The sequence below is a fragment of the Homarus americanus genome, unplaced genomic scaffold (genome assembly GCF_018991925.1).
Source record: "Homarus americanus isolate GMGI-L3 unplaced genomic scaffold, GMGI_Hamer_2.0 scaffold30108, whole genome shotgun sequence".
NCBI lineage: Eukaryota > Metazoa > Arthropoda > Malacostraca > Decapoda > Nephropidae > Homarus > Homarus americanus.
The window spans coordinates 7,620,582-7,634,778 of record NW_024748109.1 but is presented as its reverse complement, the minus strand read 5'-3'; the positions used below and the strand labels follow the sequence as shown (position 1 = coordinate 7,634,778).

Sequence of the window (14,197 nt, the reverse complement as noted above, 5' to 3'; positions counted from 1 at the left end):
GATTTAATGTAATTTATATTGATATAAATTTGTGTTTATAAGATTTAAACTTATTGTAATTTATGATGTATACTTATAAATAAAATCTTTAATCCAATGAATTTGTATATATATATATAATACCATAGATTTCCTATTTAATTTAACCAACCAGTAACTCATAAACATTTAGTATAAGTTTTAAGTTATAGATATTATACTAATTCCTAGGCATAGTTCATAGAATAAACTAAAAGTTATTTTTTTCCAAGTTTCCCCTAGCATTCCCCACCAGCAAGATAACTAATGCTAGGAAAATACTACGAACAAAACTTTAAGCTTATCCATTAACGTTTAGAAGACAACTCAAATATACTTATCATTAACTTAAACACCCTAATATAGTTAACGATAACTCAATAAATATTCAGTGTCTTAAGCAGTATGAAGGGTCAATTGAAGATGAGAAGAATTTATCATCCATGTTCGTAGTAATAACTTAACATTACGGGTGAACAAGAGAAGGTCTGGTCCAGGTGTACACAAGACCAGCTGGCGAGACTCTCTGTCACCAGGACTAAACACGCTCTAACACAACCTACCAGGGACAAATACCGTCTCTGTATGGCATCTTGATACATAAGTTAATAGTGATCAGCGTCCAAGAGTCGTAGAGCTGAGAAATATGGATCCCGTGGCAGGACTGTTGATCATGTCCATTGCAATGTTCATGGGGTGTTATGGCTCTGGGTATATACCTCTCAAGATGCCCATGTCTGAGGTACAGCACGTGTCTCATTATTTAACATACCTCGAGTTACTTCCAGGGAAACAGTCATTTTATTTGTTAGTTTTTGTCTGGTAACGATGAGAGTGAAGGTGGTGGGAGGCAGACACACCACACAGCCTCCCTCACATCACCTCTACTGACACAGCCTCCCTCACATCACCTCTACTGACACAGCCTCCCTCACATCACCTCTACTGACACAGACACAGCCTCCCTCACATCACCTCTACTGACACAGCCTCCCTCACATCACCTCTACTGACACAGCCTCCCTCACATCACCTCTACTGACACAGCCTCCCTCACATCACCTCTACTGACACAGCCTCCCTCACATCACCTCTACTGACACAGCCTCCCTCACATCACCTCTACTGACACAGCCTCTACTGACACATCACATCACCTCTACTGACACAGACTGACACAGCCTCCCTCACATCACCTCTACTGACACAGCCTCCCTCACATCACCTCTACTGACACAGCCTCCCTCACATCACCTCTACTGACACAGCCTCCCTCACATCACCTCTACTGACACAGCCTCCCTCACATCACCTCTACTGACACAGCCTCCCTCACATCACCTCTACTGACACAGCCTCCCTCACATCACCTCTACTGACACAGCCTCCCTCACATCACCTCTACTGACACAGCCTCCCTCACATCACCTCTACTCAGGAACACACTATTGTTTCCACCTGGCGGCCATAGATTAATTTATGACCAAATAAAACCTGATAATACTTAATGAGAGTAGTTTGACCTTAACACCAACTAGAGGACCTCTCTCCGTAGGTGATAAACGTTCCCTTAGCTCTAGAAACTGACAAATAATGCAGGGTAATGATATGATATTTAGGCAGTTTGAACGAGGATATATTAAAAAAAGCCATCAGATAGTTTATTTCCATCTGGTGTAACCCATCTAAATGCTGTACTAACCTGACCTAACTTCACTTATCAGACAAGAAGTGTTGGTTTTAAGGTATCGTTTCGGTCATCCAGCAGGTTTGGATTAGGTCAGGTTGGGTTAGGTTAGGTTGGGTTAGGTTATATTATGTTAGGTTGAGAATGTTTCTCCGGTGGTTTTTTATGTGTTTTGAATTATTAATTTCAACTTCCAGATAGGTGGATGACCGAAACGATAATTTTACTGTTTTAAATGCAGCATGCCAGTTGCTGTATTTATGACCAATTATATGCCTTAACGACTTACTAGTAGACATTTTACCTGGAGAAATGGACAAAAAATGCTTGAACAATACATTTTGCATAGATCACTTTTCTGTTACTCGTCTGCAAATGACTCCAAAACCCACCTGCCATGTATACAATGTTTGTTGTTCGTCTTGGTATAAGTTCATTTCATTATTATTATTTTTTTTTTTTAGAAAATAAAAATACCGTATTAAATTTGGTAGGTTAGGTGAGGTAGTTTAGTTTGGTTCATTTTATGAATGATAAAAACAGTCCCTCTCGGTAACTCCTAACAGCTACTAGTATTCATGAAGTACCAGTTGCTGCTACGTTCTATACTCTAGGTTAATTAATAAACCAAACCTATTCTACCAAACCTATCCTACCAAACCTATCCTACCAAACCTATCCTACCAAACCTATCCTACCAAACCTATCCTACCTAACCTATCCTACCTAACCTGAAGGTGCCAATTCAGTGATGGTGGGAAGGCCACAGCCTGCCTGCATTAATACTTGATTACTCAGGTATTGTAACTGGATTCAGGCAGGTGCCTCTGTGTCCAGATCACTATTGTCAGGTTGGTATCTGTTCACAATGATCTTGACTTTACAATCTCTTTAAATTATAAATTTCTCCTGGCTATGCCTCAAAGGCCTGCATGGATGTTGTGCTTCTGATATCTTGCAAGTGATTTACACAGCTTAACAAAACACTACAGTATTTTATGTAGATGTAAACTTCCTTAGGTTGAGTCTACACCAATATTTCCTTAATTACAATGTATGTCTTTATGTGGTTATGTTTTCCCTTCATTTCAGAATATCACCCACATTCTTGTCATAATGGTACATGCATAAAAAGATGGGGTGTTTTTTTTAATATTTTGGGCCGATTTCATCTCCAGGTGCTGCATAGCTGATCAAATTTCCTCCAACGTTTGAAGTATTGATGAGCATTATAATTTCAGGATCGCCTGGAGATGATGACAACACTAGGTGCAGGTTTACTTGTAGGAACAGCACTGGCAGTCATTATACCAGAAGGAGTCAACACATTATTCAGCATGCCACATGTCCACAAAGGTAACAAATATCACAGAACTCCATTGTTTTGGGAGTTGGTCATTGCAATATTTGTTGGTTTACTGGATTTTCAATAGTTGTTGCTTGTACAGGTTGATCCCATTGTTATCCTGCTACCTTGAGACCAGGGCTGATTCAGATGGTTGATAATTCATAGTACAGTTGCCTAATGCCCTGTAATGGTATAGATACAGTATATACCTCATGTAAAAAATAACGTCACCAGGAACACGTCTCTCTATATGCAATGGTTTAATGACTCTCCATGCATTGGTGGATAGTTCAAACAGTTATTGTCAGTATTTCATATTTAAGGTTAAGCATCATCATCATCGTCGTCTGAAGTTTGATCAGTTATGTACCAATAAAACAATGATTGGCTATTATAGAATGTCATCTGTATTGTTTGCATCTTGTTTACAGTCACTTATCAGTTACATTAACCTTCAAGTGACACATTCATGGTTACCTCCTATAATACATCACACAGTTAAAAGAGAAGACACCACTTGATTTTGTTATTTAATGTCACAATAAAGAGGTGTGTATATATATATATTGTACTAACTATATAAATCTTCTCCATCAGTCAGTCCGAGTGAGCCCCATGATGAAGTTGCCCACGAAGAGAGCTCTCAAATGGAGCCTCACGTTCTCATTGGTCCATCTCTCCTCTTTGGCTTCCTTTTTATGCTTCTCATTGACCGGTTTTCAGGAGGACACCGGGCACCAGGTAACTGTTGTGACCTAAAGTATGGAGTCACAGTTTTGAAGATTTAGAAGGACAGTGAGTTGTAACTATTATGCCTGAGGGAAGTTAGCCCATTCACTATGGGAACGACATTTTCTATATTTTATTCAGCGCGGAGGGAACCCTGTACACGAGGGGTTAAGTGTTGAATTCTAAACATATCTGGACACTTAATGAGTATTTTTGCTGGGTTCAAGTCTACAAAACTGATTGTGTATATTATTTGCATTTGTGAGGAGACATTCAGAATACTGTAGTGCATTATCTTCTTATTGTAGTGTTGGTGAGAGTCATTTTTTTCCATGTAGTCTCACAGATAATTGATATCTAGATTTTCATGGTCCTATTGTAAATTAATGTTCACTGTTATTGCTAAAGGTTAGGCAGAACTGCAATCACCAGACTTGATGGTTACAATACATGGGTCTTCTTGTACTGATTTAGCTATTAAATGTGATTTTCAGGACCAACTCATCATTTATAACTGATTTTGTACAAATTACTAAGAACTTGTTTGTGTCTACTTTTCATTTTTGAAGGATTTTATTATTTATAAGTAAACTATGCAACACATCTCATCGTTCAAAAAAACCCAAGTAATATCTATATTATTGGAAATTGCAAACATTTAGTTCATAATCCCAAAACATTAGTTCTGCAGTTTTTTTAATCATACTCCTTTCCTAACATTACACAGCCGATGCAGAGAGTAACGGCAGTGGTAGGAGCAGTAGGCCTTTCACAGCCACACTTGGTCTGGTGGTACATGCAGCAGGTAAGTTTACTGCTGGAAATGTTCTTGTTTTATTTTAATACTTAATGTCCCTCACCAGGCAAAATAAGTGTGATGCCTGCACTAAACTTCAGGCTACAGACTCAAGAGACTCTCAACACTAATGACTCAGAACTAATCAAATGGTTAATTTTCTTCCTTGTACAGCCAGTGCTCTTAAAAGGGGAGATTTAGGAGCAAAGGTCACCATTAAAGGTAGAAGCATTTGAGTAGACTTCACACTAGGATGTATGATGAATCATGCTATTTGGCAGTTACAGGTCAGCTGTTGTGGATTTCAAGCATAAATCCACACTCCCAGCCAGTTTTAACATACACAGGGTGAATATTGAAACTACTATTTGTGGGGAATTTTTCCTCATAAGAATTAATGCAGTAAGGGGAGGTTACGTTCTTATTAGTCGCTTACATGTGATGGAAAAGGGTGAATTTCCTGTCATAAGAATTAGCGAGTCAACACCTTTAAGATACATAGTTTTAATGTACTGTACACTGAACATTATCTAATTCAAATTCAAGTGAAATAATAACAAAAACAGATTAAATGGAAAGAACACACACACACACACACACTGCCTCTCTATGACACATATATAGCCCTGCTCTGATACATAATTATGCTTCATCACTGTGGCACATAATTATGCCCCCCAGCTCACTGATCATAATTTATGCCCTACAGGATAACACTGGCTACTTTTCCATTTCCGCAGCTGATGGCATTGCTCTGGGCGCAGCTGCTGCTTCCTCACAGACGGACGTTGAGATGATCGTCTTCTTTGCAATAATGCTCCATAAGGTGTGTTGACAAAGTGAGATGTGGTTGAAAGTTCGTGTGTATGTCTGTTGGGAAAAGAGAAAATGGACAGTTGGTGCATAAACTTCTGATTTCGACATTTTCAGTGAATATAATGTATGAATGTGTGTTAGTATCAGGGCTAATGTACAGTACTCTACTTTGAAAATGGCTAATTCTTGTTCCGTTTGTCACCACCAGGCCCCAGCTGCATTTGGCCTTGTCACCTTCCTCATGCATGCTGGTCTGGATAAAAATAAGATCCACCGACACCTTATAATATTTGCACTTGCTGCTCCAATTGGCACTGTATTAACATACAGCGGCATTATGCAGGTAAGCTAAGATATTAATAGATCGTTTTAGTTTTTAGGAACTTAAAGTTTTTTTTACTCACAAAATTAACATTTTTCTTAACTTTATTATTCTTTGGTAATATATTATCAGATGTAAAGAATACACTGTACCGGTAGCAGAATTTATAGGAAATACTAAAGTAAAATACTTAACTTCTTCCAGAGTGGCACAGCATCTTTATCTTCATCTCGGAGTACGGGTATTGCTCTGTTATTCAGCGCTGGCACCTTCATTTATGTATCTATTGTTCACGTCCTGCCGGAATTGTCAAGCCACAGCCACGATGTTGGAGGAGGAGGAGGCATCGACCACCTCTCCCGCACGCAGTTATTCTTCCTCATCGTTGGTTTTCTTCTCCCGCTTGTCCTTAGCATTGAACACCACCATTAGTAAAAGGTGGCAACAGTAGCATAAAGCTCATTGCCACCTGCTCATCTGATTTCATCGTGTTTAGCTTTGTCTGCGCTAAACCGTCTTCTTGTGATATAATATTGTTTAAACAGGTTTCCATTTTGGGAATATAATGTTGGGAACTCTTTCATCTTATGTTGATTAAGAACAGTAACTCACTGGGGGGAAGTGAACCACTCGACTGTTGGTTTGTTAAGTACGAGCAGCTCACACTCATACATATTTTGTATTTCCAGTGTATTATTGTGTATCTTGGGTGTAATATAGGGGTGTACTTCTCATGGGAATTAGTTTACTTATTTTTAAAGTACTGGCATAGTTAAAAGTTCACAGAGAAGTAACTTAAGTAACTGGTGTATGTAGCCAGGTGAGGTCCCAGCCCTAAAGTAACTGGTGTAGGTAGGTTAGGTCTCAGCACATAGTAAGTTAAGTCACCTAGAAGACACAGGCACATAAGCCTTGTATATGCAACTCTTGCCAGAGCAGAGTCCTGATGATCCAAACTTTTTATTTTATATACATTTCCATGTCAAGTGGGTAGTGGAACCTAAGGACACAAAATGATCAAACTTATCAAAGGTCGTTGTTGTGGATAATCAGGATTTTAATGCAACAGGTCTTAAAGAGTAGAATTATTGTTAACACAGATCATATCTGTCTATAAATTAACAAGTCAGTCTGTAACTCTTGGTTGTGTACAAGATATTGTATTCTTATTGTATACAATTTAGTTCAACTGTATGAAACCGATACACTTTATAATGAAATTGCAAAATGAGTCTCCTTTAACACCATTTAATGTGCTTCTTGGGGGGTGTGTGTGTGTGTGTGTGTGTGTGTGTGTGTGTGTGTGTGCGCGCGCGCACGCGTGCGCTTGTGTGCGCGCATGCGTGTGTGTGTGTGTGTGAATTGACATATGAAAATAAAGGCACAGGTTGAAAAATATCCAAAAGAACATACATGGTACAATAGTAAATTGGGGGAGAGAAGGATAAGCATATATATTTAATGCAGATTTAGTACAAAAAAGGAAAGTTGAAGGGAATATTCAAGACATCTACAAATTTTTGATAATGTTTCTTAATGGTTGAAATAGAGTTGTTCATTTAGCAGTCATGTAGAGAGAGTGTATGTGTGTGTGTGTGTACATGCATTGGTGTACATATGGTGTAGTCACAAGTGTGTTTATATACATGTATTGTAAATCAGTGATGAACAATATCTACACTTCTTTTAGCATTTGATAAGTTATTGCCGTGAAGGCACACGACCCATTGTAACAAAAATATGTTTTTAAGTTGTCCCTTTCACGGTCTGACTTTCATACCATATAAATTATTTATTAACGCTTCAGGAAGCAATATTAGTATTGCAGGCTTCTTTACTCCACAGAGAGTACCAGTACTGTACTGTACTTCAATAACAGCATTCCAATGATTTTACCAGTGTAACAGAAAATGTACCAAAATGTAGACATCCTAGGTAAGATATTAAACTTTGTGCTAAGACATGATCAAAATATTGTTTACAAAATTAAATTTTTGTGTTTTATGTCTTTCGAAGCAGCAAAAACAACCAGTAGGGTGTGTGCTGTAGACAGTATACAATATGCTAGTCATTGGCTTTCAATTAGAATTTTGATATTTTTATGATACACGCAGTATTGACTTGAGTTCTCTTACTCAGAGAATATTGTTACATGTGGGTCATTATTGTAATGATAAAGATTTTGTGAGGGATATTAGTTAAAGATGAATTATAAATGATGTATTATGTGTATTTTCTATGGTAGCTCTAGATTTAATAATATTTAATTTTCATGACAACCTTAATTGTATCGACATATGACATGACTGTCATGTATGTCTGACACATTTTCTCTCAAGTTTTATGTGTATCCTCTCTTCTACCTTTATATTTTATTACCTTCATTTTATTACCTTCAACCTTACTCAATTTCTTTCAACTTATCAAACTCAATTGTGTTCCTTTCTTTCATTTTTGGTACCACCTTAGTCTTTCAATTAATTTTTGTATTTATATCACCACATTTGATTTCCTCATCCCTCCTATATGAACTCTGATAATGATACATCCTCACAGAATTCATCTCATTCTACCACTGTTATGTTGCATAGACTAGCACACATGAACTAGCTTGGAACATGTGCAATACAGTGGCCTTTCATCTTTAGGATAACTTCCATGAGAAAAAGGTTAGGCAGACTGGTACTGTCATTGTGCATGTTGTGTGTGAGTCTGTCAGTGGAAGCTAATCAAAAATTTGTTCTGACAACGAGTCTAAAATTTTGGGTGGTTCAACTTGATATAATTTTTACTTTTTTGTGCTTTTTTCTCATTGGAATCCTGAGTAATCACAGACTCACTTCATTCTTTCAGTCATATTTCAGTAACAAATGTTTTCTTCAATGGTATAATCCCTCCAAAACAAGGCCCCAAAATACCTTCCTGGTCTACACGTCACTGCACACAACCGAACATCACCACCCTTCACCAGGCATGATAATTACCCCTCAGAGATATGTAACTTATATAGTACAGTATGTACAGTAGCTAAAACAATTATCTGTGCAGGTGGGGGTGACTAGTGACAGCCCTCATATACCAAAATTTATCGTCCATGGTCTCATATTGTTTCCCACAAAATGTGCCCAGATAGTTGTTTTAGCTACTGTACATGTTAAATATTTAAGGTCGCTGGTCAAGGTCACTGTATCCAACAAACTGACCAGGCAATTTGCGTATTTTGTGGCCATTATTTTGTATTTGTCATTGAGACCTCTCGTGTGACATGGCTATAATGTTGAAATATTTAACAGAGTGCTTGGTGTGTCAGTTGTAAGAGCAGATATCTGAAATAAGTAATTGGAAATTATTATTTTTACTGTAGCATGGGTGAAAATGATGGATGATTGGTGTACATGTTAATAATTAATTCAGATGGTTGATATGGATGAAGAAATGTGTCGATAATTTCAGACGGGTGATCGGTAGAAAACGTAATCAATCAAATGGATAATTATGTAATTCTGTTCATGTCATCATTGTATTGTATCCATCTTATATTTTTAATTTTTTGGCACATAATCAAATGCAGCATCTTGTTATATATTTTCTATAAATTTATTATTTTGTTTTGTTTAATGTTCTAACCATTGTGTTATTTTGAAGTCCTTTTCCATTTCTCTTGATTGGAAAGTACAATACTACAGAGTACCCGTATTCCCAATGAATCTTGCACAGTACTTTTATATATACAGTATATACAAATTTTTCTGAAGTTTAGGTTAGGCTATAGTGTTCTGTACAGTGGTTCCTCGGTTAACGAACGCCTCGGTTAACAAAATTTCGGTTAACGAATTACCTACCATAAGAATATTCAATTCGGTTAACGAAATTCTTACGAAAATGTTTCAACATGCTTTGGCTTGCTCACCAGCTGGAAGATTAGTCTGCCAATACAGAAATCGCTTCTAGGGCTTACATTCGTTAAAATTGGAGTAAATATCAAGAAGGTTGTACTATTCAATAATTTTCCAAGCTTTATATTAAATTTTTTAGTAATTTCAACACTTATTTAACATAATTGCAGTACAGGGAACTAGTTTTTGGTGTGCCCAACAGCCACTTCACTCACCCACCAAGGCCTCAGTTTGTATCTCTGTTCAGTGGAGGAAACATCTTGCTTGTGGGTCTCTTGAACACAGTAATTTTACGTTTTTACAGTACAATTATTGGTCATTCTGAAATTTATTTGACATATTGACAATATATAGTGCAGTGCAGTGTTGATTTAAAGAAAATAATCTTGAATTACACCTAGTTAACTTAAAATTTTATGGGTGAAATGACGGCATGAAGCATGGGGTGATTTCTCTTCCACCCCCACTTCCTTCTCTTCTCCCTTCTCCTCCACCCCACTTCTAATTCCCATCATCATCATCATCAACCAGGAGCCTTCTACATACACACCTCAAAGTAAGTGTACTTTACTGCATTTTTTTTTTTTACTTTGTATGTAATTTTCGGTGAGCTGGAACCAATTACCCAAAATCCCATTGAAACAATGGTTTTGGTTAACGAACGACCTTCTGGAACGAATTGTGTTCGTTAACCGAGGGACCACTGTACTGACAATACTATATCGAGAACAGTTTTAATGGAAAGATCATGTAAACGTTTCGGTGTCATCGTCTCTGATATTTAGCAACAAGTTGTTTAAATTAAAGTAAAGATTTATGATGAGATAATTCATGTATTCTTCACACCGGTGTGTTGTGTCTATCATCTACTACGGGGCAAGTTACCTGCGTGCGATTGTGTGGTTATTACCTTTGTATGTGTGTATATTTAGCTAGGGATGCCTTGTAAACTAATGGAGATCACAAAACCCAACGGAGAATTTTTTTTGTGTGGGACAAAGTGGTTATTCAATTAGATACAGCCGTTTCAAGGTCAAGGTTAAGGCATGACATCAAAGGTTACGGTCATGTAAGACAACCAAGGTCAGGGTAAGGTACGTTACCTTGAAGGTCACACACATTGACCAGGGTTGAACATATTAGAAAGAGGCGAAAATAGACTGACTAAAACCCCAAGGAACATGTTGTAACTTCATATAATTCAAAAGAAGTCATGGTTTTAGAAGTTTTATAGATACATTGAGAAGTAAAGAAGGAAAAATATGTTTGAGAAGTGACATTTATGGTTTGACTTTCTTACCGTCGGCAATATCTGTCTGTGTGTGTGTTTATATAGAATCTTTACCTCACTTCAAACTGGTGTACAGTATTTGGAACAGTGGCATCGATCTTCACGAGGATCCACAATACTGTAATTGCATTTATCAAAATTTTGTACTAATTTATTACACTTAAGGAGGTTGGCTTGATTTTAATACCATCCTAAACATTGTACCGTATATCTTGTTGGTTGTAAGCTGTGTTAGTCCAGGCTGATTCAAACATTAAGTTAGTAGGTCAGTCTGTGTTGGTATTCATAAATTTAACTGATGTGGGACTGAAAATGCCTGGGTGAGGTGAGTCACTTACAATCAAAAACCCTAATATCATAACTTGTACCAAAAAATATACTGTTACTATGATTCATTTTTGTTGGTAGTCTGTCTGCATCACTGATTTACACATTGAACTGTATGTGTTTAGCTCCTGTTACAGAGTTAGTTCCTAGTTTTGTCTCTGTTATTTCTTCTGGTGTGTGCTAGATCATTATTAGATACACATTGTTATTGTATTGAGTTGCTCAGTGATTTACGTAACATTATTGAGGATCCAGTAACTAGTAAGATCATGCACTTTAAGGGCATTAGTAATTAGCTTTTTATAGTGTTAAAGAATATGCACAGCGAATAGTAATTTAGTAATGTACTGTATACGTATATGTCTTATAATGAATTGCTGTGAATAAAGTAAAATAAATCTGTACTTCCATATTGATAACATAGGATCAGGGATCAACATTATTTTCTCTTCTACTGGGAACCTAAGTTGTTGGCAACCACTATTTTTGTAGAGGTTTTCGTAGGAACGTATCACCAGAAAAATGTCGGAGTTGTAGGCCTTTCAATATTTTTTCTCCTGCATCGACTTTTATTGTAGTGGGAATGTGACCCTAGTTTTGTCTGGCCTTATGTTGAACACTTCCTTATGTTTAAAGAATGACGTAGACTTGGTAATCCTGGACGTTTGACTATTTTTGTTATTGGTACCAAAGCTGATGAATGTGAAAAGGATAAATAGAAAGCATGAAGTGACTGAATCAAGTTTCGTGTTCAAATTCATATTGGGTGAAATATTTTTTTTCTTTTTTGGTGAATTTCAGACTACAGTAATGTACTGGTCTGTACTTTGAATACTCCGGCTAGGGATGGGAAAGATATATTGTCAGTTGCTCTGCGTTTTATTTTTTTACTTGTGTGATAAATAAAGATCGATATGGGACATCTTGTTCTTAGCTGGAAAGAAGTGTTCTTATCAGGTCAAGTATAGTAACTTCTTGTTTAGTTGATAACTCTTGAAGGAAATTCATATATTTTTTAACGTTGCCTGTATCTATCACTCAAACATGCTCAGTTTCTCACTTATGGGATAGAAGAGGTGCATTGAGGGAATTTATCTTATGAATAAATAAACATACTCCAGAATGCAAATGAATTTAAAGGTGAATATTGTTCTTGAATTTCCAGAACTAATATCACTTGTCATTGTTTACATTAAGACTTTACATCATATAGATGCTATATTTAAGATATACTGTACACATAGTTTAATAGGATAGTTTTCTGATGGATAGAGCGCTGTACTACTGCTATTGCATAGGGACTCCATGTGTGTCTGTGCGGAAAGTTCAGAGTTTTTATTCCTGATGGATTTGTATTTGTTCAGAAAGAGTCTGAAATTGTTGTAATCTTCAGGAACCATAAGAGATGGTCAGTGACTAAGATGTGTAGTGATGTTGTACGGTATACTTGTTGCCGTCCACTGGAATCCACGTGGGAACAGGATGTCAAAGGTGTGAAGTATTAACAGTAACCATCTTATTTGAGGCAGTTGATGACTCAAGTACTGACTACTTTTCAAGCTGATACATCTGTTTTTCTAATTAGTTGAAAAGCTGCATTAAGTTTTACAATGGCAAAGTCTGCCATTGAAAAGTATATATAGTACACTTTGTTAATTTTCATCTAGTTATAGAATGGCAGTTTCTTGGTGTCATACAACTCAGATCACTGTGTTAGCACCTCCTGCACATTTGCTGGGGATGGATCCCCCACACCCTTCTGCCTTCTAGAATTCCTTAAAGGCATTTTACTTTAAAATTAACGGGAAATGGACTCGCTCACGAATGTTTCCATGTTTGCACCTTTCCCTTGTATGTATTCATGTTAAGGAAACCCCCATCTTTTTTTAAACATATTCATGTTCCTCTGTATCAGTAAGTAGCGTCTGCTTCAGCATGTGTTAGTAAACAAGTAAATGGGTTTTCAACAAATGTTTTGGGTGTTGACTTATTTATGTAAAGTCTTTAGCAATGCCTCAAGTTTTACTTTAGGAGTCATAAAATTGACTCCAGTAGTCCTTCACAGTGTTTAAGCATGTATAATTCTTCACCAATTCAAACTTCTATGTGTTGCAGGGTGTTGCAGACTTTTAAGTGCACTGTATATGCAGGTAATTTTGCTCGTTTGATTGTCATCCGAGTGAAGTGTCATTTCTTGCTTGCACTAAACAACAAGCATGTGCTGGGAAAAGACGATGGTTGCCACATCTAACATGTCAGTAAAACAAAGGTGAGTGAAGTAGTTTAGTGTGCAGGCTGGATGTATAGTTTTGATAGACCTTCTGTTGTACTTTATGTCATCCTTTGGGAAATTTGGTTTGATGAGAAGAAAGGAAGGGTGGTTGGGTTACCTATAGACATTCTGGGTTAAGAGAACTTGGGCTGCCATTAAGCAGCCTGTATTACAAGTGCTACCTGGTGAAGGACTTCATGATCAGTCTCTGCTTTCTTCCTTTGATGATGTCATTTTTAAGGAATTTTTCATACATATTTAATTTTTCAATTCTAAATAAATTTGCAGTTGAAAATAATATAAACGCTGAAATTTATTGTTATTGTTGGTGGAGTTTAGGGTACGAATCAATGAAGTGTACTGTACAGTACAGTATATCTCTAGTGGTGCGACTGAGGTTGTTTTGTTTAAAGTGGGCAGTTATTATTAGGAAGTGGTGCAGTGAAAGGGTTTTATCATGAAATGAAGTTAGGAAAGGAACCACTGTCTTAAAGATAACTAGTCCTGGGTATTGGTTGAGTCAGTCTGACTTACAGAAGTTCATCAGAGATGGATTTTTACACTACAATACAGGGTACTGTAGTGCCGTTAACAATATTTTGTCATACACAACATAACTGTTATTATTAATGAAAGGATCCTTCTCCTCTTTTCCATTGATATATTTCTTATTATTTTTGTATGTGTTATGAATT

General features: G+C 36.9%; 1 protein-coding gene across 1 annotated transcript; it reads left to right on the top strand.

Annotated features, from left to right (window-relative positions):
• Positions 1–498: 498 nt before the first annotated feature.
• On the top strand, positions 499–9,316 carry LOC121880049 (zinc transporter ZIP9-A-like). The gene is made up of 7 exons (XM_042387052.1): positions 499–760; positions 2,947–3,061; positions 3,651–3,794; positions 4,510–4,587; positions 5,319–5,404; positions 5,603–5,737; positions 5,921–9,316. Exons 1-7 carry the CDS (start codon positions 665–667, stop codon positions 6,146–6,148), a joined length of 882 nt encoding a protein of 293 aa, XP_042242986.1. The 5' UTR covers positions 499–664; the 3' UTR covers positions 6,149–9,316.
• Positions 9,317–14,197: the final 4,881 nt, after the last annotated feature.